This window comes from Ictidomys tridecemlineatus, chromosome 16 (assembly GCF_052094955.1).
Source record: "Ictidomys tridecemlineatus isolate mIctTri1 chromosome 16, mIctTri1.hap1, whole genome shotgun sequence".
Taxonomy (NCBI): domain Eukaryota; kingdom Metazoa; phylum Chordata; class Mammalia; order Rodentia; family Sciuridae; genus Ictidomys; species Ictidomys tridecemlineatus.
In genome coordinates, this window is record NC_135492.1 from 39,138,369 (window position 1) to 39,155,260 (window position 16,892).

General features: G+C 40.9%; 1 protein-coding gene and 1 pseudogene across 5 annotated transcripts in view; one reads left to right on the forward strand and one right to left on the reverse strand.

The window, feature by feature from the left end:
- Positions 1 to 16,892, reverse strand: part of Pparg (peroxisome proliferator activated receptor gamma) — a 167,105-nt gene that overhangs the window by 54,943 nt on the left and 95,270 nt on the right. For all 5 annotated transcript variants that reach the window (XM_040290998.2, XM_078033457.1, XM_078033458.1 and 2 more), the window contains one exon: positions 9,237 to 9,375. In XM_040290998.2, the coding sequence (XP_040146932.1) occupies positions 9,237 to 9,375 (139 nt within the window). The remainder of the gene's footprint in view (positions 1 to 9,236; positions 9,376 to 16,892) is intronic.
- LOC120891937 (U6 spliceosomal RNA) lies at positions 11,697 to 11,790 on the forward strand (annotated as a pseudogene).

The following is a 16,892-nucleotide window of genomic DNA, read 5'->3' on the forward strand; positions in this document are numbered from 1 at the left end:
TTTATCCCACCATAGAACAGCGTCCTGAAGGCCAGAGATAGCGTCTTATTTATCTTTGGGTCCCCAGGATGATCTGCACGTTTCATGAACTAAAGTAAGGAACTGCGCAGGATTCAAAGCAGCACAAACACGGGCTTTGTTCTCGGGGATTCTGGAGGATCTGGTTTGCTCCTGTTAACCCAGAGATACAGACGGTGCTTTATTTCACTTACCAGGACGGACAGGGCTTTGGCACTTAGTAGGGAGAGGCTGAACTTATTCCCAGACCATGACTCCCGTAATGTTTTGTCAGAAAGACAATATCCTAAACATTTGGCGTCTTGGGGGGTGAGGAGGTGTGAAAGCAGAAGGAAAAGAAAGAAGGGCCAGGAGGAACAGTTAGGAGAGGTCAGCAAGCCCTAAGGAGGGGGGAAAAATAATCCACTGGGGCTGGGAGTGTGGCTCAGTGGTGAGCGCTTGAGGAGCATGTGTGAGGCCCTGGGTTCCATCCCCAGTTCCTGGGGGTGGAAATTGTGGCATGAATCTTGGGAAAAATCACACTTATTATATAATGAAATAGAGGTGGCTAAATCACCACTGTCTGATTTCAAAGACCACAAAATACCGTATCTTCCCAGATACCTAATGATTGAGCGTGCCAGGCACTTTTCTAAGCATTATTTAAATTTTTAAGGGTAAGAAACCATAAATATACATAGATGTTTACATGCCTAGGAAAGCATTTCCTTTTTCCCTAGTGGACAATGAAAGAAGCTTTCAATAGCCACTTACTGCGCTTACAATGTTGATAGTCCTGCTTTCCCATACATAACAAAAATATCCAAAAATCACTTAAACTTTAAAATATATATATATTTTTTTAAATTCCGGGGATTCCAGGAGCATTCTACCCTTGGGGCTGCATCCCCAGTCCTTTTTATTTATTTTTTTTTGAGACAGGGTCTTGCGAAGTTGCTCAGGCTGGCTTTGAACTTGTGATTCTCCTGCCTCACCCTCCCGAGTCACCAGCCGTATACCTCTGTGCCTGGCTGAAAATTATTTTTAATCATGAGATATTAAAGCAAACTATCCCTCTTAGCATCTAAATACAATATGAATTTTCACAAATAAAGTTCCCAAAAGGCCTAAGTCTTTCTTTTTTTTTTTTTTTTTTCTCCTTTTTTTGAGACAGGGTATTGCTAACTTGTCCAGGCTGGCCTCCAACTTGGGATCCTCCTAGAAAAGGCTGAATCTTCTGAACCAATTATTTGTATTGTTAAATGTCTATGCTACACATTAGGTCTAGCTATAAGTGCACCTAGTTATGTAGGCGATTTTAGTATTTTATACATCGGAGGCTCAGAAAAGGAATAAAAAAATATGCATCTTATTTGGTGGGACTAAATTTGCATACAACATACAGAAATCTGAAGTTAGAAAGGAAATAAAAACTTTCATTCATGTGTGTGTTGATTTTTGTAGTACTACGGATAGAATCCTGGGACCCTCTGCTACTGAGCTGTATCTATAGCTCTTTACTTCTTGTTTTAAGCTTCGAGACAGGGCCTTGGTAGGTGGCCCAGGCTGGCTTTGAAGTTGTGACCCTGCTACCTCAGTGTCCTGAGCAGCTGTAATTATAAGAGTGCACCACCAACACCTGGCTTGTGTTCTTTTTTTTTTTTTTTAAGGAGAAAAGGCTGACTTTGTTTTGTTGCTTTGGGGTCCTGTTTGGTCATACCTATGTGCCCCACGTGGAGTACTGCAGAAGGCACAGAAGTGGTGAGTGCTTCCTAAACAGAGCTTTTATGACTGTGGCTGAAGTGGTGGCTGCTGTAGATCATAGATCAGAATAGCAGCCAGGGCACACTGCTCACCCCACAGAGAAAGGGAAAAACGGCAAAACAAAACTTATCTCTGTCCCTCTGGTTAGGGAATGGTGATTTTTAGTTGAGCAATGTTTTTTTTTTTTTTTCTCCTGCTGGAGATGGAACCCAGGCTGGGCAGGCCTCTACCCCTGAGCCACAACCCCAGCCCAGGTCCCACTATTACAAGTGGGGAATCTGTGAACCAAGAGGAGGGACATTATGGGAGTTGTATGGTCATTTCCTAGAAGACCTTCTAAACCAGAGTTTGGAAATAGAGATGAACATTCTAGACTAGGAACCAGAACTATAAAGGCTGAGCGTGCCCACATACAAGTGAATGTTTCCAAATCTTCTATCATTGATGATTAAACTTCAGAGAGAGGGGAAAACACTCTGTATATTGCTGTGAGTCACTGTGTGAGAACTTTTGGTTTCTGGAAGGCAATGGAACTCATGCTGCACTCCACACAGTCAGCAAGTCCACTTTCTAGTCTCTGCTCTGTGACGAACCAGCTGGGTGACTTTCAGATAATTACTTAACTTCTCTGATCCTCAACTGCTTGATCTACAGAATGGAGGACCTGAAAAAGAGGTCTCTCTCTCTCTCTCTCTTTTTCCCCTTGCGGTACTGAGAACTGAACCCAGGGGCACTCTACCACTGAGCTACATCCCAGCCCGCCTCCCCCACCTTTTTTTTAAAACGTTTTTTTAGTTGTCAATCATCTTTATTTATATGTGGTGCTGAGAATCGAACCCAGGGCCTCACACATGCTAGGCAAGCGCTCTGCCACTGAGCTCTGACCCCCAGTCCAACCCAGGCCTTGTTATTTTTTATTTTCAGACAGAGTCTTACTAAGTTGTTGAGGCTGGCCTTGCACTTACCATCCTCCTGCCTCAGCCTCCCCAATCACTGAGATTACAAGCATATGCCACCAAACCTGACTTCAGCTCTTTTTTTAAAAATATATATTTTTTAAAATTGTCAACAGACTGTTATTTTGTTTATTAATTTATTTATATGTGGTGCTGAGAATCGAACCCAGTGCCTCACATATGGTAGGCAAGCGCTCTGCCACTAAGCCACAACCTCAGCCCCACTTGCTCTATTTTTTAAAGCAATATTGGTCTACTTTTTGAGGCCCTAAGTGGGGAAAAAGTATTTTCTGTTCTACAGATCTAGCACCTATCACAGAGAGCAACTTTCTGAAACCTGGCATTCAGTTTCATATTTGGGATAATAAATCAGCTAGAGAGGGCTGCAGGCCAAGCTCAGTGGTAGCTGATCCTAGGCACTGCAAATAAATAAAAAATAAAAATAAAAGTAAATTAAAAAAATGAAAAAAAATCACAGGAAATTTCTTTATCATGGTTAAAAAGAAATGCTGAGTATCAGACTCAGTAGGCTCTCGATATGAACAGTAGGTTTGATAGAGGCTCATTAATTTCTGAGTGAAACTGTATTAGCTTATACTTTAAAAAATACACTTTTGGGGGCTGGGTTTGTGGCTCAGTGGCAGAGTGCTCGCCTAGCATGTGCGAGGCCCTGGGTTCGATCCTCAGCACCACATAAAAATAGGATAAAGGTATTGTGTCCAACTACAACTCAAAAATAAAATAAAATAAATTTTTAAAAATGAACTTTTGCTAGCATAGGACAGATTCATCCTGGAGTTCTTGTCCTGATATTACCGAACAGCAAACTCCAAGTGCACAAAATAGATATCCTGCTTTCTGGATCTGGGTACAGCACTAAGAGACAATTAATAGACACATTCTCAAAATACCTTCCTAGCTATAGGAGCGTAAAAGACAGAAGCTACTTAATTACAAAGGTTAACTAATGCAGGTTCTCAATACAATAAATCAATAGAAAACAGCCCAATGACACAAGTTGTGTCTTATTAAAAATATATTTCTCTTTCAATATCTAAGGGACGGAATTTGCAATCATGTCAGGGTTTGATAGTGAGTAAAGACGCTTTTCCTGGTCACTATTCCCACTTTTTATGGGAACTTTTATTTTTTTATTTTTTTTAATATTTATTTTTTAGTTGTAGTAGGACACAATACCTTTATTTTATTTATGTATTTTTATGTGGTGCTGAGGATCAAACCCAGGGCCCTGCACGTGCTAGGCAAGCACTCTACTGCTGAGCCCCAACCCAACCTAGGAAAACTTTTATTTTTGTGTACATATAAGACATAAAACTGTTGATATTCGCATGACTATTGCTAATAAGTTATACTTTTCTACATCTCTCTGCTTTTTTTCTTTTGCAGTCCCGGGAGCCTTGCACATGCTAGACAAGCACTCTCTCACTGAGCCACATCCTCCTTAGCTTCCGACATCTCTTGAAGGAAACAACAAATAACCAAACAACAACAACAACAAAAAGAAGAAACAAGAAAGAAAATTTGTGCACTTTGAGGTTCTGCGGGACTCGGCAGTCTAATAACTCCGACTTTCTAGTTCCTCTAGAGGAAAAGAAGGAACAATCCGACCGCCAATACTATTTTGACAGAGGGGTGACATTTATCTAATTATTGGCAGAGGGCATTTAAACATTTACCTAGGCGTCTTTGCAGAAATGTGCAAAACACCACCTTCCTTCACCTTCCGACTTGTTTCCAATACTCTGAAGGCTAAAGTTCATTCAGGGAGTATCTGTTTTGATTCAAGACATGGTGCCACACATTCTATGCCACTGGGAGACACAGGGACAGAAGGATTCTTCCAGAGGGGCCATAAGAAACACCGTGGATGAATCTCTCTTGCTGTCTGACTGGCTCCGTGTTTTCTGCCAGAGCAGGCAGGTCTCAGCTTCCTACCCGGCCACCTCTGCCCTTGCAGCATTTCTGACTGACCTGCCCTTTCTGCGATGCAGCTTTTGCTGAGCTGAACTAATTGAAACTGGAAACCCTGAATGTTTTTCTCCTGGCCAGATCCAGGGCCTCTTGTGCATTTTCAATCTGCTCCCATTAGGAGCACTCCCCCACCTTCCACACACTGGACCATCTCCACCCTTTTCCTTTAAAAAATTTCTCCTCCTGGTTTTTCTTTCCTGGCGGACCCCTTTCTGCTGTTTCCCAGATCTCTCTGCCGCCCCTTCCTTGGTGCACATTCTGTGTTCCTATTACAGCTTCCTCCCAACCAGCAACAGGTACTAGTGACTCCTGCTTTCTCCTTCTCGAGATTTAGATCTTTATTTTGCACGCCTTCAGGTCTTCCTTTATACATGGAGGCTCCATGTTCCTTAAACACATATAAAACTAAAATTTTAATGTTCTCTTCCAAACCATCTCTTCTTCCTGTGTCCCTCCCCGCCCCTGAACTTGGCCCATCCATTCTGTCGTTACCCAGACTGAGATGCCCAGAGCCGTCTCTGATAACCTCTCTCCTCTCAGACACTTTTACTCCTTGGTCACAGCTCACTTCCTCCCGTCTCACCTCCCCAGGATTCCCAGCATAGCGTTCTTTGTCTTCTGATGGCTTCCCTGGTTCTTTCCCCCCCTCTCTTGCTGCTGTGAGTGGTGTGGTGCTGAGTCATATAGACCTAAGCACTCCCTTGCTTTTCAAGAGATAAATCACACAGAAGAGGAAGCACAAGGAATCCAGAAAGTCTTATGGAAGACAAGACTTTTGAACTGTCAGGGAACAGAAGGGCATGATCTATAGAGGCCCCGGATGTTTACAAACACAGAACAAAGCAGTTTGCTTGAAGTTCTGCTTTGAAGAAGGCAGAGTGGGGGGAGGAGGAGGGGGTCTCCTTAGTGGTCCATCATCTATGCCATGTGGATTTGAGTGACAGAGCTGCCTCGTGCATTAGGACTCTTTCGCCTTTTCTGAAGTTAACATTTGGGTAATTTTCCTTCCTACCACAGAGATCACGGATGCTTGGCTCTGTTGCTTTGGGCCCGTGGAAGCACATCATGGTGGGAGTGCATGACAAAAGAGGCCCCTTCACTTCATGGTGGGCAGGAAGTACAGGAGGGGGCGGGCCCCAGTGTTCTCTTCAAGAGCCCGCCCCCATTGACCTAACCTCCTTGCCATAGGCCCCTCCTCCTAAACATTTTGCCCTTCCCAGTAGTGCCACAGCCTGGCAACCAAGGCTTTAACACATAGGCCTCTGAGGGGGGCACTTATCAAAACCACAGCAAAGGTTAGAGGAAAAAAGTATTAGGTTAAATTGAAATACATTTTTCATTTAGCTTTTTTTTTTTCTTTCTCAATATATACTAGAGCAATTTTCAAATCATCAAGACAACTACCTTAAAAATGCTGAGTGCTGCAAAAACTGGTGAAACCATTTTTTTATATTTGATGAAGTCACTGAGAAATTATCTTTTAAAGTAGTCAGCTTTTTTTAAAAAAGAAAAAACAACCACTCACATTATTTATATCACTGGACATCTAATCAGCAAAGCTAAGGTTTTGCTCCTTTTTTTTTTAAAATGTTGCAGATAAAACCCAGGGCTTCACACAGGGTAGGCAGTTGCTCTCAGTGGAATCCCCAATGCTCAGTCATTTTTTAAACTTACGAAAAGCACATTTAAAAAAAAAAATCAACTTTCAGTGTTCTAGGGCACATGTAACTGAACTGACTCCTAAGGAACCCAAGCCAGTCTTTTCTCAGATTATTTTTTAAATGTGCCGACCCTGGACTTACTACTGTTCCGGTCACAGACAAAAGGCAGTTCTGGGGGCTGGGGTTGTGGCTCAGTGGCAGAGTGCCTTCCTCTTGCATGACAGGCGCTGGGTTCAATCCTCAGCACCACATAAAAATAAATAAATAAAATAAAGGCATTGTGTCCATCTACAACTAAAAAATATTTTTTTTTAAAAAAGGAACAACAGAAATTTCAAAGTTGAAAGAATTCAGTGCCCACCAATTTCAGTAATGTTCCAATTATATCCCCCAGGACCCTTAGAATTCTTTGACAATTACTTCAGAATCTGCCTTCAAATATATTAAATGGATTAAACAGAGACCAAAGAGCAGAAATAATAGTGATATAGAATGGGGTGAACTTACTTTGGGGGATGTTCTTTTTTTTTTTTCCTTGCAGACACTGAAAACTGATTTATAATACTAGATGCCTCTTTGGTAACTTAAAAAGACATTTTATATGAACGAAAACATCATTACTTATATTGGACAAAGTAATGAGTATTTTTTTTTTTTTTTGCTTTTGTTTTGCAGTACTAGGTATTGAACCCAGGGCCTCTTGCATGCTTGAACTATAGTCCCCAAATCATGAATTTTAAACACTGATTATAACTACCTAGAAGACTTTGTGTTTAGAAATGTTTACTTCATCAGAATAACAGGCAACACTTATCAAGTGTTATGTCTCTTTCCTTGGGCTCAGAGAATCTTGGTGCTTTCTTTCCTGTGCAAAGGACACACAGCCATAAAAACCTACAAGGAGGGTTTTCTTAGTCAAGTTTGCAATCATTTAAGTGTTGTGCTGTCTAGGTCTCTCATGTACTGATATTCAATTCCTAATTTTTTCTTGCCTTTGCAAAAACTGAACACTTCATCAAGATTGCCCCTCTCTCAAAACAGAATAACCTAATTGTTGCATGAAGTCAAAAGCTGACCGTGTTATCAAGTTTATGGTAGCTCTCCAATTTTTCTGGGAGGAGGTAATTATACCACCCATCCTACATACACTGGGCTTTTTTTTTTCAGGGCTAGGAACAGAACCCAGGGTCTCCTGCACGCTTAGCACGCACTCTACCACTGAGCTAAACCACCAGCCAGTAGGTTGGGCTATGAATAATATTTGCCTATAAACAATAAGCAACCAGGGATATATTTTATGTGAATGTTTGCTCTGCCTCTAAACAGCAGGAAACATTTTACATCAACATGTGCAGTTCCTGAAAGTATTAGGAATTATATTTCACAAGAATGTGTGAAGTGACAATTGTTTTAATCGGCAAAAAACAAAACAAAACAAAACAAAAAAACCCCAGCATTATGAATAGAATGGGCAGGTTTCCTGAGCTATCTTGATGATAATGACCTCAGAGTCCAGGGTTTCTTCATAAAGATAAAATAAGTTTATTGGAACTTGATTGCATCATGTAAAATAGAGAGCTCTCTTGACTTGAAAACTTGCCCTTATGTTTTATGAGGCTTGAAATAAAAAGGAGACGGATGGAATTCAACCAGCAAATTATTTTGCAATCAGTGACTGCAGTTGTACTGAGCAGATGTGGTCAACTGTTGAGGAAAGTTGGACCAAATTCCTGTCCTGTCCAACGCTGTTGATAGCTCTATTCATAAGAGATTCTTAACAACTCTAATTCTGCAAACTATTTTTAAAGGGTAGAGTATCAACCAATTAGTGGTTCCCAGATATCTTGATGATTTCCATTGTGAAAATCAAACATCTGCACTACAGAACAACAAAAAATTAATCAGATAGATGAGGATTGACTTCAAAGATGATCTTTTTACCAGATCAGTTTTGAGAGAGATGAAAGCAAAGGCAAGACACAAATCAGAGTTGAGGATGTATACAGTGGTAGAGTGTGTGTTTACCAGCGGCAAGGCCCTGGGTTTGATTCCCTGAAGAAAGGGAGGAATGAATGAATGAAGGATAGATGGAGGGAGGGGAAACAAGATACCAAATGAAACGAAACTTTGGATTCAATTTGGTCACTTTGGAATTTTTTATTTCTTGAACCCATAATGATTAATTTCTCTCTCTCTTCCTCTCTCTCTCGGTACTGGGCACTGGACACAGAGATGCTTTAGTACTGAGTGATATCCCCAGCCCTTTTATTGGTAAGCTGCTAAGGCTGACTTTGAACTTGCAGTCCTCCTGTTCTTGCAATCCTCCTGTTTTCTGAAGCCAAGGACAGAGCTACACTCCTCTTTGCAAGGTAAAGAAGGAAGGAAGGAAGGAAGGAAGGAAGGAAGGAAGGAAGGAAGGATAGAAGAGGAGGAGGAGGAGCAGCAGCATAAATCTAAATTCTGATATGCCACTTAAAATTCCATTTACAGAATTCTTCAACATTTTTCTTACATTTAACTTAGAAACTACACATTAAGGATGATTCTGTTCTAAAGCAACATAAAATGAATCATGATAATCACTGCCTTTATTTTAAAACAGTATAGTCTTCCCCCTCCCCCCTTCCCCCAGGTTTTCAAGTCTTTTCTCCCATCATCACCGCGAGGCTCAGCCATGGAGAGAAGGATTCTATACTAAGAGTTTAAAATCACTGACCTAAGTGAGAAATGTCTTCTTGGCACGTGATATTCTGAAACCTGATGTTTTGTGGGGAAACTGTACGCGTTGCCATCAAGGGCCCTGGTGCCTGCTGACCTGGCATCTACCAAGTGTATGACAAGATTTTGGTGACAAGTGTTCACTTACCGTTATGAGACATCCCCACGGCCAGGCATTTCTGAAATCGACAGTACTGACATTTATTTCTACTTTTTTTGTGGATCCGACAGTTGAGATCACACCTATCATAAATAAGCTTCAATCGGATGGTCCTCCGGAAGAAACCCTGCAAAGGGATTTGGGAGGAAAAAAAAAAAAAGAAAAGAAGTGAATTTTTTTTAAGTCTTTAGGACACTTGGAAGCGAAGTCCCATCGCTAGAGGGACGTGGGCGTGGGTATCAGAAGAGGCAGGTTCTTAAAGCAGTTTTACCAACTGGAGGCCTTAGGTAAGTCCCTCAGCCTCTCTGGAACTTGTTTCTTTGTTATTAAAAAATAAAAATTAAAAAAAAAAAGAAGGAGCCAGAGGATGGATCTCCAGTGTACTTTTTTAGCTCTCAGATGGACGGAGCACATCCAACTGATGTCACTTTGTGTACCCTGGCTCCGTGTTTGCTTTTCAGCCAGCTCTTTAAGTGCTCTGGATTTAATGTAATGCAAATAAAACACCATGTAATCAGTCCAGCCTCTCTGCAAACCATTCCAACAGCAGGCCCTGGCCTTTATAATTTGTGCTAAACAGTTTGGCAAAGTTAGAATCATTTCATTCTAAAACATGATCGGGGCCAATAAAAATCCACATGTGGATAATTTTTTTTTTTTAATTCTCTATGTTGCATAATTTCCTGCTGAATGTTTCATTTATTTGTACGGTTGAAAGAGAGCCTCGCTGTCGGAGCCCACAGAGATAGTAGGAAATAATGAGACAAGTGATATAGAAATCCTCAGAGAATCTGGCTATCTCAAAATGGCAAGCTCGTCCATTTGGGGCAAAGGGGTTTTTCTGTTCTATTATTTGCCACATCTTTTGAGGGGTGAGTGGGAAAGGTTTGCAATCAGAAATGTCTTCTCACTCCATTTTTGGGAGTTAATCAGATTCCTATTCATTTCTCTAGTGTTCATCTTCCTGAAAGAATTCAAACTGATCAGTTCCCTTTGGTACGAAAACCACTGGTTTGGTATTGGCGCGGTGGCCACTGATGTGCACCCTGACTTTCTCTAGAATTTCATCTTTAAATCTTGGTGTGCATGTTCTACTCCTTACTTGACACCTTTACTTGGAAACCCATGGCCTTCTCCACTCCAGCCTGTCCAAATCTAGAGTCCTGATCATGCCCTGTGAATGATACCACTCCATCCTCTCCAGCCAAAGAGCTTCAAAGTCACTCTTGACTTCTTTCTCTCAGATGGGAAGCCCCCCCCCTTTTTTTTAAATACAGGTTGAGTAACCCTTGGGATCGATGCTCAAAAATTTTGGAGCGCTGTGGATTTTGGATTAGGGACACTCAGCCCGTATACACTTGCCCATCAGCCTCAATGTAAGTTTGGGTCACATCTCACCTTCTCAACGACGAGCCTCAACCACCCTAACGAATACTGTGGCCTGCCCCTGCCCCCTTCTCTTCGAGAACTCTCGGTCCCCTTTACTGTGCTATAGTTTATCTGGTTTCCGACAGCGATTATGACTTTTCAAATATCACAGAAATTTCCTATGTTGTTCAAGGTTTCCGTCCGGCCCCTCCCTGCTTCTCAATTAAAAATCATGAGCTACATGGGGATGGGGATGGTCTCTTTCACCCCTGGACACATGCAACACCTACAGTAGCACTCGGTTAAAGTGACACCCATGCCACTTCCCTTCTGGCCACACCTGAGCACTGGAGGATGAGAAAAGCACATCCATCCCTCTCTGACAGCTGGTGACCCTAAAATGTGACACACTTTACAAGGGCCACTGGCATGCTCTTTTCTTCTAATTTTTTTTCTCTTCTGATGAAATGTGATATTAATTACCAATGAAAAAAAATCAGCAATCATAAAGCACAGGAGATGTCACACATGAACCCATTTTCTGACACTAGACTTAAAATCATGACAGCAACTTGTATTTATGTCTGTATTGTTCCAACCCTTGCTCCCTGTCCTCCCTGGACAAAGCAATCACTATTCTCTATTTTGTGTGGATTATTTCCTTGCCCATTAGGACAAGCCAACTTTATCCACTAGCAAGTGAAACGACACAACATTTTGTTTCATTAAGCTTGTTCTGAGGCCTTGAGTGATTTCATACAATATGTAATGGAGGGAGGATCTCTCTTTCTGTTTTTATAAATTGAGCATTTCATTTCCAAAATTTATTCACTTTCCAGTGAAAAGCCATGCGATTTATTCATTTTCTTTTATATTTTTATTGGTGCATGACAGCAGTATAATTTACTCATTTTCACAATTATATACTATTTCATTTTATGACTATACCACGATTTATTAACCTACTCCTATGGTGATGGCTGTTAGCATCACTGCCAATTTTTAGCTGTTATGAGCAGTGCTTCTATAAATAGCCTCGTAAACATTTTACGATGTACATGTTATAAGAATTACATTGGCATGCTCGCTTGGGCAGCACATATACCAAAATTGGAACGGCACAGAGAAGATTAGCACGGCCCCTTCGCAAATTCATGAAGCATTCCACAGTTTTTCTATACCCAAAGGATTTAAAATCAGCATACCACATTAATGTTTATAGCAGCACAGATCACAATAGCTAAACTGTGGAACCAACCTAGGTGCCCTTCAACAGATGAATGGATTAAAAAAACTGTGGTATATGTACACAATGAAATATTATTCAGCATTAAAAGAATAAAATTATAGAATTTGCAGGTAAATGGATGGAGCAGGAGAATATCATGCTAAGTGAAGTAAGCCAATCCCCCAAAAATCAAAGGTCAAATGTTCTCTCTGATAAGTGGATGCTGATCCATAATGGGGGGAGGGGGCATGAGAAGAATGAAGGAACTTTGGATTGGGCAAAGGGGAGGGGGGAGGGGAGAGGGCATGCGAGGTAGGAAAGATGGTGGAATGAGAAGAATATCATGACCCTAGGTGAATGTGTGATTGCACACTTGGTGTGAGTCTACATTGTGTACAACCAGAGAAATGAAAAGTTGTGCTCCACTGGTGTACATTGAAACAAAATGCAGTCTGCTGTCATGTATGACTAATTAGAAAAACATCTGAAGAATGTTAATTTAAAAAATTACCTTGGCATGGAGTTTCTATAGTGTACGACATATGAATGTTAAATTTTATAAGATAATGCTAAATTGTTTCCCGAAGTGCTTATACATAAATTCACCCTTCCACAAATAGTTTATGAAAATTCTAGTCTCTTTCCAACACTTGGTGTGGACTTCTTTGGTCTTATTTTGTTGAGACAGGATTTTCCTATGTTGGTGAGGTTGGCCTCAAATTCCTGGTCTCAAGTGATCCTCCTGTCTCAGCCTCCCGAGTTGTTGGCATTACAGGCATGAGCCATCAAGCTGGGCCCACCTTCTTTCTTTAAACAATTAAAAAATTTTAATATATATATATATTTTTTTTAGTTGTAGATGGACACAATGCTTTTATTTTGTTTTATTTATTTATATGGTGCTGAGGATAGAACCAGGGCTTCAAATGTACAGGGCAAGTGCCCTACCGCTGAGCCACGCCCCCAGCCCGCCTCTTTAAACAATTTTTACATAGTTGTTGTAGATTCTGTTTCAGGCGCCAGTAATTTCTGCTTTCCTTGGGTAGGAGACAGATGGAAACAAATTTGTATCATTTTTTTTTTTCATTTTTGATGAACTTCATTCAAGGTGATTGCCATCTCCTGTTGCTTGCAGATACTTTATTTTGAAATTATCTCCTGACTTTGTGGAAATCCTGTGGTCCACATTGAGAATTCTTCCTTCAAAGAGATTTTGCAAAGGCTTCTGCTAAATGCCACTGACTTAGGACCTGCAGGTGCCCCTGAGGATCCTGGCTCAATCCCAAAACCCCAGGCTCAGCTCCCCCTCACTGAGGGCTCAGAACACTGAGAGAGGCACCAGTCTTTGGGGAAGTACTGAACCTTGGCACCTCTGTGGGAGTCTGTTAGGAAGGAACTGCCCTTGCAAGTGTCCCTGTAGCTCTTGGCTCAAGACTTAGGGCTTTGTTCATTTCTTTTGTGTCAGGTTGACACTGTTGTCTTAGAGGCCTCTTGTGAGATGAGCAATATCTCAAAGATTACGTCCCACGTTGTATCTGCTGGAAGCAGAACCCACTTTAATTCTCAAAAGGTTGAGGACCTCTGGGATTACAAAGCTGTGGTTTTCTTTTCCCATGGATTAGTAGAAAGCTAATGTACAGAAAACTGTTTTCACTGAAAAATGTTGGTCAAGACTTTGATTTTTGCCACTGTGAACATATGTAGTTTACGATGTTCCGTGACTTCTGATTTTCATTTTTAAAAATTAATATCAATGGTTGAAATGCTGCTTGGCCTGCGGACAGAGGGGTGGGTCACAGAGTACTCAGTTATTTGGCATGGCTAGACAGGAAGTTTTTTTGATAAGAGAATCATGTTATTTAAGGTTAACCCTCATGGTGCCCATTTTTAGTCGGCCTCCTAGGATGCCTTTTTCAAAAAAAAAAAAAAAGGTGAATCATATTCTCTTTTGTGATGATTCGGGATCTTTCAATGCTACAGAACGGCGATTGTGAGTATCACTTATGTACTGGATATGCCTGTGAATTCCTGAACTGAGTGTCTAGAGACACACACCCTGAACTTGCTTTTACTGTTTCTTTTTTCCACTACCTTCAAGATAACTGATTGTTTTCTTATCTTTTGACTCTTCCAAGAAATGAGAAGAAGATGTAAGGATATTACTGAGTGTTTTTCTGTTTTTTTTTTTTTTTTTCAAAGAGAGAGAACAGAGCCAACTTCTCCAAAGTTCCTTCATGATAAAGAAACTCCCTAACAATACTCTATTATTTCACGGCACCTAAGACAATGCACAGTTTCAACTTTCATTCTTATTTTTCTTATTCTTTCAACAACTTCCTTTTCGGGGCGTGCATTCTGTGAGTTGGGGGGATGAAGATCCCTGGGTCACCGTTTCAGAAAATGGTTCTGTGTCTATATTTTTATTCTAAAGTCTCCATATTTGTCTGTGAGAAGGCAATTCCTGGTTTTGTTTCTTTTCTTTTTTTTTTTTTTCTGGCTTTTAAACTTTTTCCAACTCCTCCTTAATTAATTATTTTTTTTCAACAAAATTTCAGGTGCAATGAGGCTTCAGGATGGCCTTGTTAATTTTCACACTGAGATTCAAAGCCCTGTGTGTCCCGTGGACTGGGACAAGGGGAAGCGGAATCAATGACCTGCTACCGGCAGACAGGAATATATTTAAAACCCTTCCTGGGTACTCTCAGAGAAGAGGAAAGGGTTAAGAAGAGGTGGGGGAGGGAAGGGTAAGAGAGGTAATGGGGGAGGGGGATATGATTGAAGTATGTTATAGGCATACGGAAATAAACAAACACAATGAAATATGTTATTCTCTATAATTAATATAAATGCATGTGTGTGAGGGCGTGCACACACACACACACACACACACACACCACAAACACCCTTCTTGAGGTAGGGTCTTATGTAGAAGTATAAAAGGAGATGACTTCGTAAGGTACAGTAGTTTTTCTTTACTTATATTTTTAGGTAAATCTATGGCTCTAAATGATCATTCACTGAAGATTCAAAAATATGATTGCTACGGTTTGGATATGGTTTGAATGCAACACACAAGGGATCATATATTGAAAAGTAACTCCCCTGTGAGGTATTAAGGGTGTAGCAACTTAATCCGACAATGGTGTTTGGAGATGAGGTCTTGGGAAGTGATTAGGATTAGATAAGGTGATCAGGTTCCTTCCCCATGATTGAATTCTGATGGTTTTACAAGAAGAGGGAGAAGGACCAGAAGACACATGCCCACACATACATGCACAGCTGCCCACAAATGTGCTCCCTGTCTTTTGCCATGATGGGCCCTGGGCTGCACTGAGGTTCTGCATCAAGAAGGACATCACCAGATGTGGGCCTTTGACCTTGGATCAGAACCACGAGCCAAATACACCTCTTTTCTTTCTAAGTACATGGCCTCAGGTATTTCATTCATTAATTCAAATGGACTAATACAATAATAACCTATTAAAGAAAAAAATACATTATCTAATTTGTAAGCAATAAATGACAGCTTTGCAAACTCTAAGGCGTATCTATCTTTTAGTAGCAAAGGTTTAATTTTTGCATAAGTCCACAATATGAACACGCCTAAGAATCTGCCACTATTTCATTTTATTCTAAACCAAATCTACTCATTCCTAACTGTTCCATTTTTGACAAGGACCACTAAAACAAACCTGCCTCATCGTAAAGTTATTTAGGATCTACCAACAACTACCATATGCAATATCACTACTCCTTTCAATCTGTAAGTTACTCTGCAACTTTATGATCAACTTGATTTTAATTATGGGTATACCTAGTATTCTACCAAAATGGCAAAAATTAAACTGCCAAAGCATTTTTTTTTTTTGAGGCGGGGAGTACTGTGTACTGGGGGTTGAACCCAGCAGTGTTTGACTACTGAGCCATATCCCCAGCCCTTTATTAAATTTTATTTTGAGTCAGGACCTTGTTAAATTGCTTAGGGCCTCACTAAGTTGCTGAGGCTGGCTTTGAACTCACAATCCTCCTGCCTCAGCCTCCTGAGCTACTGGGATTACAGATGTACACAACTGCCCCAGCTTCCAAAACACCTTTCAAAATTCATACAGATGAGTCAAGCCATTTGCTAATTTCATTTTCTTGATTTTCATTGAACATTGGTGATGAGGAGACATCTTGGATTACTGATCGCCACTGGTCTAATGGGGCTGTATTCGGGAGGTGGCAACAGATTTGTGTAGGTCCTAAGGACAAAGAATGAGTCATTGTGCTTCTTCTGCCTCCATGCCCTGTAACAAGTGGTTTTCAAACTTTTTGATCTCCTTGAATCTTTAAAGAATGACTGAAGACCCTAAAGAACTTTTATTTATGTGGATTACATCCACTGATACTTTTCAGACTGAGAAATAAAACTGACAAAAAAATTGTTTGAGGCAGGGGGGTCTTGCTATGTTGCTCAGGGTAGCCTCAAACTTCTGGGCCGAAGGGATCCTCCTGCCTCGGCCTCCCAAGGAGCTAGGATCACCACAGTTCCCCACCCAAACACAACTTCAGGCATTCTGCTTTTGGGTTCTGGGGATTGAACCCAGGGGCGCTTTATCACTGAGCTGCATCCCTTACCCTTTTTTATTTTTTTATTTTGAGATGGATTTCACTAAATTAGCTGAGGCTGGTCTTGAACTTGCAAACCTTCTGCCTCAGCCTCCTGAGTTGCTGGGATTATAGGCATGAGCCACTGTGCCTGACTATTGTACAGACTTTATGAAGTGTTTATCCTCTATCTCTGCCTTCTGCCTTATATATATATTTATATATTTTTGTTTGTTCAGTGGAGCTGGGGATGGAACTCAGGACTTGCCATGCTAGACGATCCTCCACCACTGAAGCCACATCCCCAGCCACACGCATTTACTAATGTGCATTAATCAACAGGACCCAAACCTAACGGTTTCTTTAGATAAATATGGTTCAGAATTGAGCAACAACTTACTCAAAACACTGTAAATCTTAACTCAATAAAATGACATGCTCTTGTTATCATTTAGATC